Source organism: Prinia subflava, chromosome 4 (genome assembly GCF_021018805.1).
Source record: "Prinia subflava isolate CZ2003 ecotype Zambia chromosome 4, Cam_Psub_1.2, whole genome shotgun sequence".
Taxonomy (NCBI): domain Eukaryota; kingdom Metazoa; phylum Chordata; class Aves; order Passeriformes; family Cisticolidae; genus Prinia; species Prinia subflava.
This window is the reverse complement of record NC_086250.1, coordinates 16,300,744-16,325,563: the sequence shown is the minus strand read 5'-3', so window position 1 is coordinate 16,325,563 and position 24,820 is coordinate 16,300,744. Positions and strand designations below refer to the sequence as shown.

Sequence of the window (24,820 nt, the reverse complement as noted above, 5' to 3'; positions counted from 1 at the left end):
AAAAATGCTTTCTGGAAGACAGGGTAGATAAATAGAAATAAAAGAATGAGGCTGCTTTGTTTGAGAACAGCTTCTTAAATCATGATCATCTTTCCAGACCATTTCATTCTCTCCTCCCTAAACTTCTGCCAAATTGCAGCTAGGTTTAAAATGAAGTTTTCACAAAAGGTTAATCTTAGCACTTGAGAAGTAAGCAAAGTTTGTGCTTCAGAGGTGTTTTTCTTAGATCATTTTGAAGAGTTATAATGGTGTAAATTGAGTACCCTAAATTTACCACACTGGAAAGCTGCAGCACTACATCATTCTTCCTGCAATTTTTCTTCCTCTATAAAGATGACATAAATCCCTGTGGTGGGTCTGCTACAGTGTTGGACTTATCAAGGTGAAATCTGATTTCAGCAGAAGGAAGAAAAAAGATTTCTGAAGGATTGTGTTTAGGGTTCTGCAAACAACCCCATGTCCCACTTCTGCCCCCTCTCCTCTGTCATCAGACACACCCCAAAAAGTAAGAGATACCTTCAGAGGCACTGCTGAGAACCCACCAGAGCCCAGCCTACAGGAGACACCAGTCAAAAGGTTTTGAACACTGGGCAATACATGGGTGGTTAAAAAAACATAAACTCCCCCAAAAAACATAACCCCAAGCCCATCCTCCCCCACACCCCCAATTTTAAAATGTGTTAAAAACCACAAAGAATACATATGAAATCAAAATGAATTCAAACCTTTTTCCCTGAGAAGGACTCCTAGAACCCCTGCAGCAGCCTGTGTCCAGCAGGCTTCACAGAGTCTTAGCTGCAGGCCAGAATGGGCCACCAAAGAAAAAACCTTGAAATCTGGTGACACTGCTCACACAGACCCTCTTGAGGAGTGAGAAGGATTTCCAAATCCAAGCCTGGTTAGAAACTTGTAGAGGAAATGAGCAGCACAGGCTGTGGCAAAGGCTAAAGTAAAAGGACCAAATGTAGGAAAGCCACAGCTTGAGGCAGGGGTGGGAGTAAAAAGGAGAGCGTGATGAGTAAAGGAAGGCCCATTTAAAATGGGTACAAGTCTCAGTCCTACCTGTCAAGTTCTGTCTTTCACCAGTAAAGGCTGTGGTTTTTCCCTCAGGAGTGTTTTCACTAGACCCCCAAAACTGCAGACATCAGTGCAAGCAAGATGATTGTTCTGGAGAAGGGCCAGCAGAGTTCAAAGACCCTAGCTGGAAACCTAAGCAACACTGACAAGCATTGAGGGAAAATTTATGAGGTCCTGATTGCTAAAAGCATATGTTTGGGATCTAAAAACGTAACAATTATGCCACCCACACTGCTTATTCTTTTCTTGTCTGAGGAGTTTTGGGCTAACATGTTGAAACGTAAAACAACCTGAGCACATTTTAGATAGGATTTATGGCATTCCCAGACTGACATTTAGAATCATGGCTTGCAGTTGAGTTTGCTATTCAACAAGCCACCTGCCTCTATAAATGGCACTATTTGGGCTCATACTTGATTTTCATATAGCTCAAAGCAACTACAGTTCTTTCAGCTCCTGCCTGTTTATAGGGATGTTTCATGGCATACAGCACTGAAAAAGACAATTTGTAGAAAGTAAAGGTTAAAGTCTTGTGTGATTTATCTTGTTTGAAAGCAGTGGAAAGGGGCATGTGAAACCTGCATCCCAGCAAAGATGCAGGACTGACCCCCAAATTAATTGATGCTGGCTTGTGCAACCAGCAAGCCTGTGAGGAACCCAGGGAAAAACACACTCATAGTGAAGAGCAACGCAGCACCGGGTGGGGTGACAGGAGACATTGGCTCTTCATACCTGGAGATTCCTGAGCCTTTCACAAAACACCAGGGGTGCCCAACGGGGCTCTGTTTGGCTGTGTGGATACTCCTCTTCAGAGTAAGTCCTGCAGAAAAGCAGCTGTGCTGCCACACCCAGGGGAGCAAGCAGTGAACCAAGCATGGGGTGCAGGGGGGCAGAGGCACGTCAGGACTGCAGTGTGCTGGAGTGTTCAGGCTGCACAATACCTGCACACCACGGCACAGTCCCCAAAAACTGTCTCTCTTGAGTGCCTCCATGCTCATCAGAGGAAATGAAGGAAGCACTTGGAGACAAACTTCTGCCCCAGGGCAGCTGCAGCAGCAATGGCTCTAGTTGTACAAATTGTGCTTGTACAGATTCTGGCTACACGCTCAGGCAGCTTTATTGGAATCATGGAATAATTTTAGACTGAAAGGGAGGTCTGCAGGTCATCTAGGCCAATGTCTGCTCCAAGCAGGGCCAACTATATGAGGTAGGTCTTGCCCTTGTGCATTAGGATGAACACACTGCCACAGCTAATCTGAAGATCCTCAGAGACATTACCTAGACATGTTCTCTAAAAACAGAACATTTGTTACACAGCCTTAGGGTGTGGATTCTGTTGGGTAGCAGAAGCCATTGGCAAATTTACTGCATAACTGTATCACAGTGAAGCACAGCATCATTCCTTTGATAATGCACAATTGGCATTTTCCTGCTTTGCAGGGAAGAAAAAGCTTAAGAGGTTTCCCTGCAGTCTAGGCACACCAGAGACCAGTGAAATTAGGTGGTGAATAGCTCTGGAAAAGGAGTGATATGTTGAGATGATTGTCTCTCTCTAAAATCTCCATATGAACAATCAGATCAGAAAACTAGTATTTCATAACAGAGACATAACAGATATTGCTGTGCTTTAACAAAGCTCTCTTCCACTTGACAGAATACGCTTGCCAGACAACCATATCTTACTTCATTTAAACATTGTGGTGTCTGAAGGTGCAACAACCAGCAACAAGGCTTTGAATACTGCAAAGAAGAGGGAAAATAAACCTGTGCCTACCACCTCATGCAATCAAACCTAATAAAAAATTTAGCCTTTTGGGACTGAAAAATTGACAAATTGGTGATATACAGAATGAAAATCATCTTGAAAGCTAGCTGAGATTTGCCTGACCTGATCCTCCTAACATGATCACAATTAAAAAAAAAAAATCATGTGTACATCGTTCTTGAACATCACAGGATGAAAAATTATACATTACGTATCCTCAGGCACAACTTCTAATGGGAAATACATTTTGCATTTTGTCACAGGTTTATAAATGGTTGTACTCCACTCTTGGAGCTTTTCTTCTACAGTTGACTCTCCCTATGCAGAACAGAGTCCTGCAGGCAAAGACTGGGTGATGGCACATCAATTGCTGAAATGAGTTCTTGCTTGACAGAGGCAAGATGAGTAGCCTCCTTTGTACAGCCATTACTTGAACATGTGGGGAAAATGAAGCAGAGATTTCTAGAATCCATGAAATCTAATATATAACAAAAAAAAAGGCCCATGCTAACAATACTCCTGAGGACAAGCCCTTATGTAGAAAGTAAGGTTGTTGTAGATGAAACATCACCTCCATCCTGCAAGTGCAAGGAACAACACATAAGGAAATAAAGCTATTATATATCAAAGGCTGGAAATCAACATTGTGACTCTTACAGGCAAGGCTTTGCCATTCTGAATAAAGGCATTCTGTTGTTCCCTGAATTAAATTGAAACAGGACCCAATGCAAGATAAATGTAGGAACAGAAAGGAAAAGCGTCCTAGACTACTTACAATGGCTTTCCAGAACGGTGCCAAAAGGGATGATTGACAGCATGTGTTTAGAAATCTGTGATCTTCTCCTTTCACATACTCCTTCCTTGGATGATCAGTTGGCCTAAGGAATCAAGGTGATGTTAGGTGTTGACATTGTGAACCTGACTTCCATACATACTCTGTCAGAGAAATCCAAGAACACATTCAAGTGAAAAATAAATCTATCTTATTCTAAAGACATTAAATCTCTAAATGCTACTCACCTATGGAATGGTACAGGTGAGCCCAGCATGGAGCACTATGATAGAAGTATGTAATAAAACCTATAGAACTGTCTTTTGCTATCAACTTTCCTAGGAACTGCTGGGCTCAAAGGAGCACTTCAACACCATCACAGAGATTGTACCCGTTTAAATAATCACACCTCACAAAGAGCTTTTAGCACTACAAAACTTTGAACTCCAAACAAATTCAACATGTTAGTTAAGTAATGAGGGACACATTTCCTTTCAATGTCACTCCTGACTGTCTCTCTCCTCTTCTGGCTCCTGTAGCAAGTCAGGCACATGGTGAAAAAAATAATTCAAGCCAGTGGGTGGCACTCAGTACTATATGCTGGATGTGTTGCTGATAGTTTGAATATATCAGCTATTTTTAGGTACTGTGAGCAGCTCAAGGCAATCAAGTATTGTAATCAAGAGCATACAGAAGCTCAGCTACATCAGTTCAGTCAGGATTTTAAGGATTCAGGTTTTGCAACTCTGTCAGTTGATGTGCTGGGATGCTATGAGAGGAGTTGTTCCTTGTTCTGGTGTAGCCATTTTCAGCAAAATTTCACAGACATTTTCAGAAGAATCACCTTCCTGAGAACTCTCCACTGTGCTCAGCTTATCAGAGGGTTATTTCTGTAATAGCAGCTTTCTGTGAGGAAATGGGAAACATGGCTCTAGGTGGAGATATTCAGTTACCTGCCACGGTGAAAATCCCTGGGTTCCAGCGGGCCACACCATTTGTGAAATAACACAGAGATGTTATAGGCAGGAAGATTACAGAGCAGCCCATCTTCTTAAGATGAGGCCAGAAGACAGCGGAGGCAGCCCCGGCGCGGCGCGCTCAGCACCACGGACAGCGGCGCGGCCGCCCCGCGCTGCCCACGCGTGTCCGGCGCTCACCGCCCCTCTGTCCCTCCCTCCCACACAGCTGGCACCACGGCTGACACTCCACCACGCCCCAGGACAGGCTTTCCACACTGCCCCCCACGCGTGTCCCTTGGCTGGACCCACATGTGGCAGGTTTCAGCTTTGTGGTGCAATCTCGGTTTGGTACCAGAGGGAAAGCGTTTCCCTCACCAGGATCTAGGAGTTACAGATGTGTTCTGAGAAGGAATGGGCTCTGTAGCTGTATTAATCGCTTTCCAATAAACTGTCCCTGAACTTGCCTATACCTGTGTATTCCCCCTTTCTCAATGCCACATTGTTATCTAGACCCTTCCACAGCCCAGTCTCTCCCATCTGGCTTTTCAGTCCATCCATAAAGAGGCAATACATGGTACAAATAAACATTATACCAATTCTATACTATATAAGTTTATTCAGTATGTGTCTGCGCCTCTCATGGAGGGATCACTGCAGAGAAGTGAAGTCTGACAGCAAAACTGGAGACTGGGAAAACACAGTTGGTCTGCCTGTGCATCTCTATGCTACATTTTCAGGGTCAGGAATGTGCCTATTCTTTCCTTGCCTATGCTTTCCTTAACACAGAGTAAATGCCTGCAGGTGCCTTTCACAACCCTCAAAAGCCAGTATTTCCCTGTCTAGATTTTTCTCCTTCACCAACATGCTCTGTCTTCTTGGAAAAGAACATGGGGGTCACAACCCATCTCCTTGAAACCTCCAGAGGTCCCTCCGTTCATCTGGTTCTCTCATGCTTAGATCTTTTGTCAGAGAGGTTCTTCTTTTCTCCCGTGAATAATAAGCCACCTGCTACCCTCAGCAAGCAGAAAGTACCAGACACTTGCTGACACTGCAGTCAAAACAGCCACTGGTTTCTCATGTGGGTTCTCCCTTTACATCTTCCCCCAGAGCTCCATAGTTTGTGATGGCCCAGAACTCTACAGTTCATGCTTCAGCTTTTGGCCTGCTCTGAGCAAGTGACATACCTTTGTGATTGAAGCCAACACTCCTTGAAGCAAGCTGTGGTTCCAGAGTTAGAAACTGGTAGTTTCTCCATGGTAGTGGGACTCATGCCTAATGCTTATTGCTTTTCCTGCTCATTTCCTTTTAAATGCAAAGACTAATTATCCTCTGCTAGAAGCAGAGCTGCTTCATTCAAGATTATTGTCATTATCACATTTTGAACAAGTCAAGCACCTGCCCTCTTAATGATCTCTGCCCACACAGGCCAATCAAGCTATTCTGCTATCCTCGAATTCCCCCTGCCCATCCTACAGAAACAGCAGAAAGACTGGCTGGATAAAATTCTGAGCCAGCTGCTCTGATCTCCAAGCTGGCTGTGCTTTGGGCAGCAGGTTGACCAGGAACCTCCTAAGCTCCCTTCTGACCTGAACTAAGTTCTGGTTCTAAGTCTTCAAGGAAGGACAGTAATGGAAACTGACAGAAAATTCAGCTCTGTAACATGCTCCTTTCAAGGACTCTATTTCCTTTCTTTAGGGCTTTCCCCTAATTCTAAAAGACAGATCTGGATACCACCTGCCCAGGGGCTCAACCAGAATCAGAACTGTTGGTTTGAAAGACAGATATCTGCTAGGAAGGGGCAGGACTTCTCTAAAGATGGAGAATTTAAATCTCTTCTCTCTAAATTATTCTAATTAAAAAAAAAAATTAAAGGAGCTTTCAGACAGAGGTATGGGGGTAGGAATAACAGTTCTTTACTAGTATATAGGACAAAACGACAAACAAACAACTATAGCATCAGTAATAAACAGAACTAAGAACCTTGAGGGCTTTCTTTTACAAAAGCCCAGAGCAGTTTGATCTCGGCGCCCCTGCAGGGCTCCGAGAGGCCGAACTGGAAGGAAGGAAAAGTCCCGGGCTGGTGGATGAGATGAGGAGCTCTGCGCTGGCAGCTGGAGCAGCAGGGGTGTCCCGGCAGGGCTGGGCAGTGCAGGGCTACAGAGTAGCAGGAGAGCCTCAAAGCTCCGAAGAAGCAGCGGCGGTGGGGGGAGAGGCTGGAGAAAGCGAGTTCAGGATTCCCAGGTACACAGCAGATGACGATAGATTTCCTAGGACGAGACAGAGGCAGAGGGCAGCCTGACCGTCCTCCTCGGCGCTGAGAGCAAGAGTGCCTCCCCCTCCCCCAGATCTGTCTTTTTTGCCTTTCCCAAAGCTCATCATCTCTCCCCTCTGATGGACACTCCCAGGGACTCATAAACAATAGGTGTAGCTTCGTGCTGCTATATCTCTCAAGTACTCTTTTTGTTCTGACTAAGTAGCTATCAAGACTTCTTGGAAACTTATGGGAAAAAATTCTGTGAGAAGAAAAAAAAAAAAACCAAATCTAACCCCCAACAAGAACCTTACATACCATTAGGTGCTTCTGTCCTGCAGAGTTCCAAGCTCTTCATGCCAATGGCCTTTTTTCAATGTCCTACACCTTTGGTATTCATTGATTATCTTTCAGAGAGCTGATGAAGTGCTGACTTGAATGCCCCCCAAGTTTCCTGAAGGCTGTAGTATTATTTACTCAGGTTAGAGAACCCGCGGTAAAAAGCAAAATTAAAAAGCACCAAAAAGTCACGATAAATGGTGCAATTAAGGCAACATAACACACTTTAAATCAAGAAGAGAAGCTACAGCTCAGCTTCTGGGCAAGGAAAGCTTCTAATTTACCACGGCAAGACAAAGCATGCACATCAAATTAGTTATGTTTCAGAATCTCTCTTATGCACAAACATCAGCAAAACTGACTATCCACTTGCACACAATCAGCAAACAAGATGTGGAGACTTTTCTTCTCTAATTACTGTAGGTTATAATCCTTCTGAGTGTTTCTCTTTCCCCTCACAATAAACCCACTGGGGGTGCACTCACATTAGCAGAATTCCCCACCCAGCACGGATGGTTCATTTCCCTGAGCTTGCTTTATGAGGAGGAAGCAGGCTTTGCCAGAGGATGACTTCAAGCCTCTGATGCCTTAGGAGCACAACTCAGGCTATCCCTCCCCCTCCTACAAAAACCTAACCAGATAAGCCTCCTAATCTACATTAGGTGCCTCGAATCAGGTACTGTGCTTATTTTTTTCCTTCTCTACCTATTAGCATTCCTAGTGCTCATCTATATGTCTTCAAAGGTCCACAGTTGCTGATTTTTGCCCTCTTATTTTTTCCTCAGCTAAAAGGGGGATATGTTTTAAAAAGTAAGAAAATGTTATTGTACAAAGTTATGTTGTGAAACAGAAACAGTCAGAGAAGGATGAAATGCATGCCTGTGCTCTAATATAGCTTCAAAAATTCTTTAGATTATGAACTGTTGGCGTACTGTTAGGCAATCTCCTGCAGCAGAATAGATCTTGGACTCAGGTGTCCCATGACACAAGTGACCTTGGATGAAAGCCACAAAAATGGCAACAAAATAAACTAGCACACATCTTTTGACATTAAGTAGCTGGTGCTATATTTTCCTGCAGCAATACTGTCAGGAAGTCAAATCCAGAGTTAAAAGTCAGCTACAGCTCCATACCCAAATAAAAAGTAGAAACAAATCTTCCCCTGCTCAAAACTGGAACAGAGCAAAAATATGGAGATATTTTAAATATAAATACTAATTATTTACAGTTTACAAGCAAAGCAATATTCTCTTTTCCTTTTCATAGTTAATCTTGGGTTTGTTTGCCTCCTGTTTTCTGTATCTCCCCCAACCTGCAGTACAGTTACAGTCATATAAGGATTTGGGCGTAGATTCAGTAATTTGGTCCTGAAACACTGGAAAACAAATGCACTAAATATATTTGAAAACATTTTACATGAAACTGTATCTAAAGAAAGAAAGAGAACAGTAAGAGAATCTCATGATCCATGCTTTATAGGAGTATCTATTGACAGAAAAAAATCTAGCACCATTCCACAGTTCTTCCTAATTCAGCAGATTAGAGTCACAAACCCCCAAGAGGTGCACATGTGAGAAGAGGATGGAGGAATCCAGATCCACAATTAAGTGAGAAGATTTTTGTGTTTCCAAAAAGCAGAAACTGAAGAACTAAGCCAACATCCTGATGCCCTGGAAGATCACTGCATTGTGAAGCTACAAAACAGACAGCAAAGTGAGAGGGTACCAAAGTCTAATGGGAACAGACAGAGATGAACACAAGCACTCCTTCTGCAACAGGCAGCCAGGCATTATTTGTGACCAAAACCAGCTGCTACTTCAGCCACACAATGGCAGTGGTTTGTGTATTTTATTAGAAGAATATCAATCACCAATAGAAAATCCCATTAAACAAAAAATCAAATGAGCCTTCACCAGACTTAGGAAGAAGCACCCACAATAACTGAGGCAGCCTGAGACTGTGCAGAATTCTCTCTTATGACAGAACAACATTTGGCAGCCAGGAAAGTTCCTTTAGAGCCTCCAGCCTGGTGGCTCAGACAGCCTCGGCTTCCAAAGTACTTACAGATCAGAGGAGCACAACAGGAAAGCATTTGCAACCTCTTTACCTTAGTCCTACCTTCACGTAACCAGTAAACCTTTTGATTAACAATGCATTGGGATAAATATTCTGTAACTGAGCATCTGGAGTAGTCACTCTACAGTGACTTCCACACTTGCTGTTTCAGTGAAATCAATGTTTAAGGTACTTCTTGTGCATGGATTCTCCCTTGGCCAGGCTGGCTTTTTGTTTTCCTTCCATCACAATGGTGCAGACAGATTCTTGTCAGTTTTTTTTCAAAACAGTAATAGAAACTGAGCTAATCACACTGTTCACCCTAACTGAGTTGATTCCTGTTTGGCGGAATTATGATCCTTGTCACACTGAGGAACTAGACTGCGTGTCTCTGTTTAATCTCACCTCACGCTGACACGTTTCTGAGCGGTCTATACATAGCAAAGGATGGCGATAACCGGTTCAGATTCACAGTTCAGTGCACAGTCAGACGCACTGCCATGCCCTCCGATTACTCTCGCTGCAGTTTTGTTTAACCCCCTGCATCCTCCAGGAAGATCCTTACAGCAGGAGGAACGAGACACAGGGTGTGCTCTCCCTGTGAGGACACAGCTCCTGCAGAGCACAGCCACAGCTGCTGCTGAGAGCCAGCCCCACGGCTGTGCTTAAATCCCTACACAAGGTGCAGACATTTGGCCCCATTACCACACTTTGCACAACAACCCCTCAGGCAGGCAGGTGCAAGGCAGGGTATGTTGTGTAAAATGGACTGCATGGAGTATTTCTATTTAATAGAAACTGCTTAAGGCACCCACAGTTGTTGTAGTTGCACATTCTGCTCTACAAGGTGCTAAGAGATAGAAGCCAATGTATTTAATAAAAAAGGAAAAAATCCATTATTCAAATACTGATGTGAACTTTCCATACTCTATTTTGCTTGGAATCTTATTTATGTGACTGTGGAGAGCTTTCCTGATGTGCACACAATACCATGTAGCTTGAGCTCTGCCAGCAAAAAAAATTCAGCAGGATACTGCATGACATTGGGTAAAGTCCCAGTAATTTAATCAAACTGGTAATTAAATTATTTAAATTGTTCATTTAACATACCTGGCAACAAGAGAAAGCAAACACAGATCTTATTTCACCCTATCTGGAGACTAAATGAAACACGTTATCATTTTAAGAGACTGAGTTAGAAATCAGGTTAAGCATGTGATTCTAGTCCAAAAAAGATCATCACTGTCAGAGGGCAGGAGGCAACATAGGAGCCAAATATCTACTTCAGTAACAAATACACTCTTTAGAGCCTGTTAGAAGTGGCAATCACAACCTACAGCCTCAGAACCAATCCAGGATGTTTGTTAATACCTGCAGAGGAGCTTCCCAACCTGCACCCTCACACATGGCACAGATGATACTGCCAGTCATCTGGAGTTCTGCTTCCAATCCATCAGGCTCACTTCAAAGCCTCAAGGGGAATTAGCAATTGGGATGTCATTCATCACCTTGCTGAGAACCAATTTTTCTACAGGAGAGCTTGTCATACCAAGCAATCCATACAAAATACAATTAAACAGTGTCACTGCTAGACAGATTAAAATTGCAGTTCAATAGTGGAACTCGCTGTTGTTGAGCAATTTCATAAATTAAGTATGTTCTGGCAGAGCTTCTGCGGAAGGTATTAGTAGTGATCCAAACACCAGGACCTAGCAAATTGCATGGGTAAAATCATAGCTCTGCTAGAGCCAACAGCAAAACTCCCAGGCACTTATACAGAGCCAGAATTTTGATTTCTCATGCCAGCTGCAACACACGTTGCTAAAGCTTTGGGCAAATTACACTAATTCAGCTTCCCTAGTTAAAAAACATGGACCACTAAGCACTGCTTTTAGAGAAACAGACTGTGGAGGATACGCAGAAGTGGCCCGTACAGTAAAGGGCAAGCATTATCAATCAATGCAATTAAGCAAACAGGCTGCTTCAGCAACTCACCACCAGAGAGATACTCCCCTGATACAAGTACCAGGCTTGCAGTTCCAGCCTGGAAAATCCATTTCTTGTCCTGTGGAAGCCTGGTAAAAGTCTCTTCTTTATGAATTCCATGCACAGAAGACTGGCTGAAGCTCTGGTGCAAATGACTATCTTCACCAGTCTGATATTTGTAGAACTGTGTTCAGGTGTTCTGTGTCAAACACCAGTGATGTTCTTTCCCAGCCAATGTGTGTAAGTGAACAGTTGCCTTCATGAGTCAGAGATTAACAAACACACTGCTACACAAATGCACATATTAACTCTGGATAACACACACATTTGTTTAAAATTAATTCTCGGGTGTTCTTGCAAAGAAGTTTTATGGCTGTATGAAAAGCAGCTATAAAATGAGATTTGGCCCCTTGGTAGGTGGCATGTTACATTTTTTTAAGAAATATTATTCTTCCCATATAAATGCACAACAGATGTAGCATTTGACCTAAGCAATAAGATTTATTACTGTTTTTAAAGCAAATTCAGCACAGCTTAAGAGAACACTGTACAGAATTCTTTAAGTTAGGAAGAGGTTCTTCTTGTCACCAATGCGTGCTTTGCATTTGTCAATTCTTGCCCTCAAACCCAACCCACAGTTTAGTATTTCAGACTTTCCACATAGGTGATGATCCTGCAATTCAATCCGCTAATGTAGCACATAGCAGGCTCCCTCCAGTCACAGCAGTCCTGGGCTCATCTCTTTGCTTTAGTATCAAAAGATATGTACATGGCCTCTTTGGTCTCTTTTTGAGCTCCCAAAACATTTCATGTGATTTATGTTAGGCATTATTCCAACAGCGCATGCAATCAAAAGCAAGTGTCACACATTGTTTGGCAATGAAAAATAAACATTACAGCTGTGATCAAAGAACGTGTCTCACTTATATTGTCTTACATTAATTTCTTTACCTCATGCATTTTTGTATAAATATTTATGGTTTCATATTTTCTTCAGAAGCCATAATTCTTCTGTTTTCTAAAAATAACCTGCTTATGCATAATCTTTTTTTTTCCAAAGCATTGTTCTTCCTTTTGTTAAGTTCATTTCCAAGATCTCTGTGCATGAAAAGTGGTGAAAGATGGTTATGTGCAACTTCACTAACAAACATGTTGAAAATACCTGGAAATGAGGAACAGCTCTTGGATAAACACCTTCAATGGTAAAGAGTTCTGTGAGAAATGAATAGCCTCTATGTTTTGCAGAAACTTCGCGTTTTGTAAAAGGGCACAAAACATTAAAATTAAAACAATACCTGAGAATAAGATTAAATTCTCATATCAAGAAAATTTTTGTTGCTCAACAGCTTTAACTATCAAGTAATTTTAACTATCAAGTAGTTTTTGCATTTCACTTCATGTAACATAATCCTGATGGTCCAGCAGGCAGCCCCTGACTGACACACTCTCAGGTGAATCCTGCAGCGGACACTGTTGGATTCATGTTGGAGAAATCCACGTATCTGAAGTTCAGCTCCCACCCCACCATGAACAGAGCCAAACACTGAAACTGTGAACCTCTATATAGGCTACAAAGAGAATTCTAGCATTAATATACCACTTCCACTTCATTTTTCCGTGATGAACAACTTGTAATCAAAATCCTTTCCTGATCTCAAGTTCAAAGCACCGCACCAAATTTGGGGCTGCCCAAGCACATTCTCTTCCCAAAGGCAGGCATGGGACAAAATTCTTGGATGCTTCTCTAGACGACGTAGACAACATTGGGAACGCTGTAGATCTCAGATCATGTCAAAAGCATCCCCTCTTTTTAGATGGATCCTTTCCCAATTCATCACAACCACATATGCCTGCAGATTCTCTCTGGTGTTCCCCAAAACTCTTCTAGTCCAAGAGTAGTTTATCTGCCAGCTCCGTAGACAAAGAGCACTTTCAGTAACCCTTTAGGAGGTATGCTCATAAATCTTTAAGAAAGATTGTAATCCCACTGAGTGTCTCATATTGGCGATTGCATATCACTCAGGACAAGCAGTTTCCAGACTTTTTAAAGGGATGCATCTGATTTCTGCCAGAGAAAAATCACATTAAGTCTTCACCTTTCATTAATGGCTGTCAGTCAGGGTACTGACTTCCATACAGATGATGCATATTGTATTTGAAGAGTATCTGCGTGTATTTGCAGTATCCACAAATAGATCCACAGGACAGGAAAGTTTCTGCCTGTCTAGTGCCCAAGCACTGCTTTAATTTTCTTTCATTTTACACTGGTTTTCCCTGATTGGTTTTGCAGAAGTAGTAGCAGTGGAAGAGGTGTCCAGAGCAAGCAGCTTGGCCTGTTCACATATCCTCTTTATGTTATGGTTTTATGCTGACACAATGGGAACATGCATCTCTACTGTATCCCACCCACCTGGGTTAAAACGTGATATCCTAAAGAAAAGAATGCTATTTTCACTCCTAGGATCAAGAAGTTCTAACCACGCCAGTTGTATGCCTTTCTGCAGTGAGGGAAAACGGATTCTCTGCCTACTCGCAGAGATAGCCTCTTGGACTTGAAGAATGTCCTCAGTCAGAGACAGAGATCCTTGAGGAACTGACCACCATACTGCCAAATATTAAGCAAATATTGACTGGGGCATATCTCAGAATGAGGACTGGGTACTCCTTTACACAGTGCATTTTTGCCTATCCTTTGAGCAAATTTCAGTACAAGGTATGGGGATTTCAAAGTGCCCATATTAAGGAGTAAATCACAAAGACGCTCATCAAACCACAGGCACAAGTGAGGAGTTTTTGAAGTTCTGTATCATCTGTGTATGTCAAATGAGAGACTGTTACACAGAGAGAAATGCAACTGATAAATTGCATTGCTTTGAGAAAAAGATTTTATAAAAATTGTTTAAGGTTTACCTTTTCAGGTATTTTGAAAACTCCCTGAAATATCCAATAACATTGTGGCTGACAAAAGAAGAAAAGAAGGGAAGAGAAAGACAGAGAAGTATCCTGGAAACAGGACAGTTAATCATTCATGTTGTCTACAATTCCTTTGGCTCCAGATAAGACAGATTCTGGCTTTGTAGTCAGAAAATAAATCCTCTACTGTCCTACCATCTCTCCTCTACAATGTATGATGGAATCCAGAGTCACAAACTGCCAGGACTTCACAGGCAAAGGGCATGTCCTAAAGCAGAGCATTTCATGGCTCTCTGACATCTCGCAGGCAGCCTTCTTCCCTAAAGCAAAGAATCTCACAGTATCATTTTGTGTGACATTCTTTAAATATTTTGACTTAACACTCCCAAAGCACATTCATTTCAGTCAGATTGTGCACATGTGGGTTTTGGGGGATTGTTGAGGTTTGGGGTTTTTTAACCTTTTCCTCAGCTTGATATTCTGCACTCTTCCTGGAAGTGGCTATTGTCATTCCACTTTGTAATGAAAGCAAGCAATGTACTTCAATGCTGAATGAGAGACAGCAAAAAGAGGCAGCCAAAACATGTGGTGATTCTTATTTTCCTTTACCAAGTGACAAAACAGCTTATGCAGTTCAGCACTCAGGATCAGGTAATTTTATCTGTAAAAGCAGCTTATGTAAGTTCCCATTTGCTATGATTATAACCCCCATAATGCTAATTTCCTATGTAAAGCCACTGTGGTGCCCATATGGATCATCTTTACACTTTGGGAATATGGGCATGGGACAACATAACTCTCCAGTTATCAGCCTTTGTTTGATTTTGCAATACATTCATGATTCTCTGTCCTTCCAATGGCAAATACATCATGCCTGGTTGGCAGTGCTGGTGTCTGATATTCCACAATTACCTCGACTTCAAAGTGAGACAGTAAATGCACATTTGTGTTACTCTCCCTTTAATGTAGTACAAAGCTGGACAAAGCTCAGAAAGAAACACCTAAATTCCATTACCTATTTATGACCATGTACAAATGGGTATTTATCATGTTAAAAGAGAACCATATGTTAAAGCGGAGGCCACAGCCCAGTAAGTCTTTTTGGATGAAAATCCTTTTCAAAAAAAAAGGAATAAAATAATTAACATTTGCTTTAGCCAGTAGAAACATTTGCTCATGAATCTTCTGGGAAGGAAAAGGCATTTAACCTTTTTACATGCCATTCCCTCAGACATTTCTGACCCCATTGCAAAATAGACAACAAAGATTCCCGACTCTACACTGCTGATTAAACTCTTGTATGAAACATCTGGATGAAATTTGCTTGGCAGTTGATTTGAAAAGTACACAAGAAGCAGAACTAGGGAGCAGCCACAGTTCAGCTGAGTGACACCAAGACGATGCTATGCAAAAGCAGATTTTACCTTGAACACATCAACTCCTAAATTTTAGCCTGCGACTGTGCAAGCAACCTCATTAGCAGAAGAAAAATAAATCCATCCTCTTCTACTCCGCATGCCAGTATAGAGAAAGCAAATGGGCTTTCAAAGAAACCCAACCTGACAATCTTGTTTCTTTTAATAAAATAATAAAGGGCTTAAACAGGCTTTACCTGCCTAATACCTAACTTTAATTGACAGGTAAGAGAGAAGTCGTCAGTGCCCTTATAACTTCCAAAAATAATTTCTTAAATTTGTGAATGATTTCAAAACTTTTGTGGTTTCTGATAAACTCCCCAACAAATTGGATGTATTGCTTTCCTACTTGCTGTCTCAGTCAATACTCCCAGGCCTAAATTAGCAAGTGACCTACAATTTTCATAACCTGACATTCAAAATAAAGAATATCCTGGCCCTCTGCTTCTTGACCTTAAAGAGCCTGTCTAATGCAGCTCAACAGACTGTTCCCTTTTGGAAATACAGGCCCTGGAATTCTCACAATTTTCTGCATGTATACAGGCCTAAAAACGAGACATTTTCACTGTTGCTATTAACTGAGCAGCATCAATGAAAAACCTACATGAACCAGGCCAACTCTGCTCTGTAGCTGCTGGGGAGAGGAAGGCAAATAAAGGAAAGAGGAAGCAGCAGCACAGAAACAGTCTTAGAGTCTGACACAAAGGTGCAGGAGACAGGAAAGCATAAGGAACGTTCTGCCCCACAGCTGCCAGGCTAGGAAAATTCTGAAAGGAACAGGCAGAGATCCTCTGGCCTTTTCCAGAAGCCAAGGCACAGAGTGCTTCAGATTTATCAGTCTCAGCCAGAATGTCAAAAATGAAAGCTTCAGCACTGCACAGGGCCAGCAGTCTGTAATTTACTGTAGTTGTGGAAAATTTGATGGGGTATAGGGAAGGCTTTGACTTTTTATTTGGGCCACTGCTGTAAAGAAATAGATTATTAACATGTGTTTAAAATTCATTGGTGAATATTTTTAAATCATCAAGAAATTAACACATAGAGACAAAATCTTGTCTAAATATTTTATCTCCAATCCAAAGTTCACATTCTAAAGCACCCCTACTGCTTTTTGCTACACCACTGTGATCCCAGTATACCTAAAGGAGGGGCACCTGTTCAAATTAGTACTGCTATCACTTCCTCTCTAAATGAACTGTTCCACAAACACCTTGTTCTATAGAACCCTTTAGGTTGGAAAAGACCTCTAAGATCATCAAGTACAGCTGTTAACCCCGTGTTCACTGCTAAACCTTAAGTGCCACATCTTTGTGTTGTTTAAACACTTTCAGGGATGTTGATTCTTCCCACTTCCCTGGGCAACCTGTCCCAATGAGTGACCACCTTTCCCATGAGGAAATTTTTCCTAATATCTAGTCTAAACCTCCACTAGTGAAACCAGTTTTCAAAATTTAGGAAAAAATATTTCAGATAAAGAAATTTCAGCGTGGAACAAGAATAATCAACTGCAATGCAGACCAGAAATACAATCATAGAGTGTAACAGTAAGAAGTAAGTTTGAAACTGTTTTTCTTCTATCAAAATAAATAAAATATTGCAAATATTTTGTACCATATTATTCAGTACTACCACTGGAATGGTAATGAATTAATAAAACCAGAAGAGATTATCCCACGTATAATGCAATATTCATCAATAATAGCAGAAATAAGTTGTTCTGTAGAACACCTACATGAGAGGGCCACACCACTTGTCCAGGCAGGAGCTAATATTGATGTACATTTAGGGTAGCCACCTGCCAGGCAAGCCATTGTAACTCAAGTGAGTTGAATTCATGGCTAAGAGAAATAATTTAAGACTACTGCATCAAGGGAAAACCTGCCATTTTGTTAAGACCCTTTGACATAACCAGTGTATGCTTTGCAACTCCAACAGACACCTCCCTCTACACATTTGGTCTGCACCAAAGAGGGAAGATGTGTTAATATTCTGAATCCAGCAATTTGTATGCAACCAACAAACAATTGAACCGAGAAGTAAAAAGCAGGTGATTGGAAAACGTGGAACCAAGGCTTACAGTGTATCGAGAAATGTCCTTACACATAAAAAATTATAATGCACTCCAAAATCCATTTGTTCAGGCAATCCATGTACAACAGAAGGCACTGTTATCCATATGAATCTATCAATTCTGCACAGCAAAAACCTGAGAAGTGCAACTCAATCAGATGCAGCCTGGCCCCTCCCGGTCATCCAGGTTCCTTGAGGACGAACGTTTCCTTTCAGTCCATCAACTTATAAAAACACCACAAGAATTTGTACATTACAGTAGCTGGTTAGAAAGAGCATTCTGGTGAGGGAAGCACACCGCTATTTTCCAGAAAACCTTCAGCAGCATTAAATTACCCTCCCCTATCACTCAGAAGTCACGATGATTTCAAGAAAATGTAATGATGAGACCCTTCCCATTGACCTTTGTAGCCAATCCTTCAGTTGCCACCGGGAGTATTTCCAGCAAAATTAAATGCTGTGATCAGTCCTTTGTTGTCAAACGTGTAGCCGCTTTGTTGTTCTATTGTCTTAGTCTCTAGAATTCAAAGAAAAAGGATATGAAAAATAAACTATAGAAAACACCTTTGTCAGAGACAATACAGCTCAGCTAATAATGTGAAGTTATGGAAAAAACTCTCAGCTGAATCAAAATTCCATTCCCTAAATGCAATGACAGGAATAAATTACACTTGGGTTTTCTCTAAAGGCATAAACGTGCACACCTCTACAGCAGAGTTGAGAGATTAATCCTCCACCAAATCAGTCTATGTTACAGTATTCTCCATTCTTTTTGATTAAATCTGAGTTTATTTACCATGATGCAAGCTTTCTACACACCTAAAACCTCACACTAACTGCAAAGGCAATATAAGTAATTAAAAAGTTAGAAAAGTGTTAAACACATAATAATTTATAGTAATCTTCATCAAATGCCTGGCTGCAGATATTGCCTTAATTTGTTCTTCCTTTCAAATGTCAGATTGTGTAAAACAAGTTCATACCCTGTCCAAACAGCAGCACAAGTCAATGAGATAGCAATTAATTAGAAACAACAGTAAACTTACTCTGAATAACACACTTCCAGGCAAGGAATAATGTAATCATGATATCCTGCTCACGTTTCCTAGAAAACGTTAATTAGCACAGAGGTTGTTGTTACAGATTAGAAGCAGTTCCAACATCTCTGCAGCAGCTGAAAGGGGCCCAGGGAAGTGACTCACCTGCAGCGGTTCTCCGGTGCTCTGCTAATGTGTAAATCTCCTGCAGCTGTTTCTTCTGATCCTCACTCAGCGGCGCCGTCAGGGAATGGTACCAGGCTGCGTCCCGGCTCTGCACCGCTGTCAGGGTGCAGAGGAAAAGTCACCGTCAGCTTACATACAAGTTCATTTCAGAACAGCAAAATGAAACACATGGAAATTCTGGTTGGTATTAAAACAGAATCTGCACTGCAAAACAAGATCAGTATTCCTGTCGGTTTTCTTTGCACAGAATTCCCACTCTAACAGAGGCAATCCATTTTGGGGAACTTAATTACATCCTCTGCTTTCTGAAACAGAAAGTTAACCGTGTGGCCATTATTCATGGACAATGTGAATTGAATCTTCTCGTTTAAAACTCATGGAAACTAAAAGCAATAGGATTAGTGAAGCAGGAAAGGGAGAAAATAATTTCTCCATTAACATCTAGAAGGTGACAAATATTTCTCTAAATAGGAGTCCCTCTAGTGACCAAGCCCCACTTATTTAGGCTGTGATTGAAAAATTCTAAGGGAGAACGTGAAGAGAATTAATCTCTGGCTGTATTTGCTACCATTTGTTTTTTTGCAGCACTAGTAAGCCAAAAAAATCGTACAACTAACTTTAGAAAGCGAGATCACATTTTACAGTTTCAGTAATCTAAACTATTACTTGTAACAAAGGAAAGGGTTTTCCCCAGTGATGACAATAATCATCGCCAAATGATTTCATCATGTTATATCATTCTACCAACCAGCAAACACATACTTAGAAGTGCTTGTGTAAAAAACTGGTATTCATCAACACCATTTTCAAGGTCAAGAGGTGTGCTGAAGCCTTCAAGAGCAGTCTCTTCCAATGCATCTTCATCCCAGTCATCGTCATCATCGTCTTCATCCTCTTCCTCTCCACCTCCAGCACTGCCACCTCCTCCTCCACCATGGTTCTCTTGCATTGCCTGGCTCACTTCATTTGTCTCATCCTCATCGCTTGGTATCTCTTCTGCAAAAGCATTGATATGTTTTGTAAAACAAAGCTTAAAACTATAAGGAAACAATGACACATGAATTAAAAACAATTAGTAAGTTGAGCTTTTGGCTGGAAAGGGGATCATCTGTTGAGACCCTTTCCCCAAAATCTTCAAAGTCTTAGAAAAATGAAACGGTTAAAACATTTCCTGCGTTCAAGATCAGTTAAACTTTTGTTTCTATGCAGGGCTGAGGAATGTGAATCTGCCATTTTTTTCTTCTTTCATTTATGCAGCCATTGTGCAATTACATGGTCCAAAACTTTTGAGGAAATGTCTTCCATGAAATGGTCCATCACTCTACTTTTTAAATTACAGAGACTTGCATAGAATTCACAAATGTACATAAAACCATGAGAAAGCCATCTGTAGACCAACTGTTTGCTTCTCTTCTTGAGTGTTGCCTTAGACCAACACATTAAGTTCCATTTTGCAGATGAAATTATGATCCCCTGAATTAAATCCAACTACAACCTGCAATTCTAAATACTGCTCTTTCTTACTTAAGGGAAAGTATTTCTGACTTATAATCAAGATTAAAAAAAAAAAAAAGAAAATCCTTCATTTCCAAACCTGCAGCTCTTCCTGTGTTACCAGTTTAGAAAGAATAAAGATGACTATAGATGCAGCAAGCAGGGACTGAATCACATGTATTGAGAAGAATTTGGTGATTCCATTACAGAATTATCAAGGGTGAAGTGTGAGTGTATTACATAATCTGCTTACATCCAATTTGATTTTCACACCTCGAAACATCTACTCCTTCTCAAACACATTTCCCTGCAATGCTGTCTATACTTCCCTCCCCACAATTCCCTCTGTAAGGCTTTCTTTGATGTTTTTTCTCTTCTGGCAGACACAGAGGTTAGAGGCCTGTGGGCTCAAGGAACCTCAACTGTCACAAACTCCACTCTGCAAACAACTTTCCATTTGGACAAAGACGACCTGCCAGGATGTCCTTCAAAATTCAGTCAAAAAGGTCTTTCAAACAGCTGGGTAGTGGAACAGCTTCTTTCCAAGAATTAAGAATACACCTAGCGGAGTCCTGGCAAACTCCTGCTGCCTATGTGAGAAGATAGGGCACATTCACAACCCAGAAGAGCAGACCTGCAAGTCACTCTTGAACCAATACTGCCCTTTCAGAAAATGTTAGGTGTTACACCTTGAAACATTTTAATTACACTTCAGGAAGAAAAATCAACTTTTAAGATCGTATTTCAAGCACCCAGTAAGCCGAGCTATTTTCAGCAGACTAATGAGTCTTAAAAACAAGCTGCAATTTCTTACCCCCTTTAAATTAAATCCAGACAAAATCCACAATGTGAAAAGGGGAGATTTTACCATTATCTTCTGCAAAGTGTTTTTCATCTTTAGCATGATCCTCATGTTCTGTGAGCTCTCGTGAGGCGCAAACTTGTTTTAAGCCCAAGAAGAGGAGGAGGATTGAAGGAACAATCTGGGCAGCCACAGCATCCACTGCAGGTGGTCGGTTCTGCAATTCCATTAGGATGCTCAGTCCTATTATACACATTTTTCTGTCATGGAGTCTGAAACAAGATGCAATTGTTAGACAAAAAACAGAATTTCACTGCATATATAGAGAACACTAAAATCCTGGTGTTTGACATAGCAGAAAACAATGTCTCAGAGGCTCTAGACCCTGAGACCTTATACAAAAACTCTATACAAACTATTTTCTTTGTTCTGAATGCAAGTTTCCCACTGCAAAGGACTTGTCCAATAACAATTAAACATCTTTCAAGCACTAAAATTCCTGGAGCAACTTTTTCTGATTACCAAATGCAAAATTTGTAATGCTAAATAAATACTGTTTAATAATTACGTAGACTATCTTGTCTTTAATAAAGCATTTGATACAGATTACCATTATTAAATAGGATGGAAAATTAATTTGCCTTGGCTTTGATAGCAGTCCTGTTTCAGGGATGGAAATTGGCGAAAACTATTAGTGAAGAGCAGTGATAAGCAGAAATGCATTGAATTGCAGGGTGCATTTATGGAATGCCCCAGGGATAGCTGAAGTTAAATTATGAGAAGTCCATCAGAATGGCAGTCTTATACATATTTCACTGTACAATTTCCAATGCTAACTTGAGGCACATTGCTAACTCTGGTGAAAGCAGGGAAATAATTCCATCTTATCCAGAATAACTGACAGTACACCAAAATGGGAACTTGCAAATGAGTAGTTCTCCAGTAAAACAAACGGCAGACAATTGAAGGGAAAGAAATTCATTGAATTAGTAGCAGAAATAATTTTACGGGACCATAGTCAGGAAACTAGGAAAAAACCCATGCTCTTAAACGTAAGAATTGATTTTCACTTCCAGAAACAGAAGTTTCTGCAAACAAGATGAAAGAAAAAATCTAAATGCCTCTGCAGACACTCTTTGGTTCTCCTTTACTGGAAACATCAGAAGTATTCAACTTGGAGCTAACATTGCAGTATTCTGTTATTATGGGCTTGAGAGGAGCTTTTTTTGTTTGAACTAGTCAATTTGATGCTGACAGCTTCCGTGCAATCCTTCTGCATGACAAGTAGTGCCAGCAAAACCTAGAGAATCCAAGCAAACCTCCAGAGCTGGCAGAAAATGGCCATCCTCTAAACTCTTGGGGTACTTCCATTACTGAACCAGTTTTACTTTGGAGTGAAGAGAATACAAGCTGAGAGAGAAGAAGTAAGATGGGCACCACAGGCTGCAACAAAGCTAACAGGGGGACAACCAGCTCAATCCACCACTTCAAATATTGCTACAGAAATATAACTTTTAAATCCTTAGCATTTCATTACCAAAGTTCCTATATGACATGGTACTAAACTATTATACCCTTTAAGTAACACAAGTGATCCTGTATTGCAGCTTTTTAAACTTTACTTCAGCTTAAACAAGGTTAGAGATCTGTAGGGATTTCATGACACCTCCCACATTGTTAGTTCTGTTATGGATTTACTGAAGTGATTCATTCTCAGGAGTAGTTGACAACAAAAATAAATTATATATGACCATGCAGAACATTATGATGGCAGCAGACCTTCCAAGAACAACAAAGTTAACCAGCATATCAAATGACACTTTGTCACACTGGGTTTGGCTGCTTGGTTACACGTGTTGAAAAACGCACCAAAGCGCAAGCAGGCACAGAGTGCTCCTGGAACCATAACCCTTCTTTTCAGATGGAATGGGACACAAAAGAGGGCATACAAACCAGCCAGGGGGACTGAGATAGAGGAACAGGGTCTGCTTTCATGAAAAACAACCATAAATCCCTTACTCCTCTCAGCTGAAATTACTTACTTCTGCATGTTGAAAATAAGCTGTTTGCTCTCATGCTGACACTTTGCAGACCAAAAGCTAAGCTAAAGATAATGCTACCTATAAATGAAGAACAGCTTAGTGCAAATAGAAATGGAAAAAGTTTCTCTACCTCCTCTTTGTGTCAGCACTGTGATCCAAGTGTGACCAAAGCACTGTAATCTATGCACAAGATTTCTATCCTGCATCTTGACACTGGGAAGCCATGAAATTTCTTCAGGACCCAAATGCACAAAGAAGCAATTTCAGCCACATGCACCGGAGTAAGCTAAAACTCTTAGCACTACTTTTTATCATATATTTGGAAAAGCTACCATTGCACAGTGCCAATTGCAAAATGCAACTGTAAAATGTAAAAAAAAAATAATCTTAGCAATTAATGGCTTAGCTTCATATTAAATTATCATTTTGGGATAGCAAATCAAAGTACAAGAATGAAGCCTGCTGTTTGAAAAGGAGTCATCATTGGGAAGCGGCCCAAATGACCAAAACCCACAGCATATTTGTCATGCTCCACTTTAAAGTTGCTAAGCAGAGAAGCTGCAAAAATGAACACATGTCTTCAGAATATGCATGTCATTAGAAGGCCCTGCAGGACAGCAGAAATACAGGCATCAAGCCATCTTTAGTGAACCTGAGCCAGAAGGAGACTTTTCTTTCCCCTCCAGCAGAGACAAACAGCAGGAAAAGCATCTGCCTTGCCTGAAAGTTCAGTATTCTACTATGCCCCAGCTGTATTAAGGACCCTTAGGACTGAACAAGCAAAATAGAGTTTTATATATTTTCATAATAGCAAAGAACGGCTTCAGGACCATTCCATTGCTATCAAAAGGCTCATTATTTCAGCACCCTTCCGTCTGCTCAAGGGAGCCTGGATATGATTCTCCTTAGGAATTTGTGCTTTGAGATCTGTACTTATTTGCTCAGAAGCACACAATAGCCCTCCCTAACAATCAGGGACTCTGCTTATTTCTCAATACTTTATCAAGCCTGGAGTGTTAAACACACAAGACACAGCACTGCAATGCACGCCTCCAAGTCAGGTCTACTTTTAACAAGCTGTGTGTGGTCCTCATAATCTGCAGGACCTCTTCTTGCTAACACACTTTCCTCTAATATAGCACAAAGGATTTTAAAATCTTTTGTATTATAAACCAAGCTGAAAGTATTTAAGAGAAAAACCGCTAAGCCTTTCCCTTTACTAGTTTGCTGTGCTCCTTTATGTGAGAATCAAGTTTCTTCCTATTACATCCATCCAGTTCCTGGACAAACTGCAAATGATTAGCCATTTCCTTCTAGTTGCAAAGTTGGAACCAACATAAGACTGGGATTTTTATGTACAATTCTGAGAAACCTAGGATTTTTAACTATTCAAACTCCTATCAAATATATAACCCTATTCAGCTTCAAAAAACCCAAAATCACTTGCTGAGGTTTTTTTTTAAGCAAGTGAGATTTTCCTTTCACCCTAGTTACCACAGAAGAATTTTTAGTATGAGAATAAGCATAAGTCACACAGAACTTTCACCCAAACCTCAGCTGTCAGGAAATAGGTAGAAAGTGGTAAGGAGCAAATGTTTCTGCAAAAGGCTTTCCAGTGTCAAGTTACTGTAGAAAACAGTTAGAAATAAATACAACA

The 24,820-nt window shown here is 41.0% G+C and overlaps 1 protein-coding gene across 4 annotated transcripts in view; it reads right to left on the bottom strand.

The window, feature by feature from the left end:
• Nucleotides 1-11,685: 11,685 nt before the first annotated feature.
• Nucleotides 11,686-24,820, bottom strand: part of IPO8 (importin 8) — a 48,816-nt gene continuing 35,681 nt past the window's right edge. For 2 of the 4 annotated variants that reach the window (XM_063395648.1, XM_063395647.1), the window contains exons 22-25: nucleotides 21,188-21,393; nucleotides 19,588-19,821; nucleotides 18,805-18,921; nucleotides 11,686-18,119 (exon numbers count right to left, since the gene is read on the bottom strand). In XM_063395648.1, coding sequence (XP_063251718.1) covers nucleotides 18,022-18,119; nucleotides 18,805-18,921; nucleotides 19,588-19,821; nucleotides 21,188-21,393 — 655 coding nt within the window. In that variant the 3' untranslated portion in view covers nucleotides 11,686-18,021. Of the gene's footprint in view, nucleotides 18,120-18,648; nucleotides 18,708-18,804; nucleotides 18,922-19,587; nucleotides 19,822-21,133; nucleotides 21,394-24,820 lie in introns of those variants that run through there. The other 2 variants (XM_063395649.1, XM_063395650.1) reach the window with 2 other exon arrangements.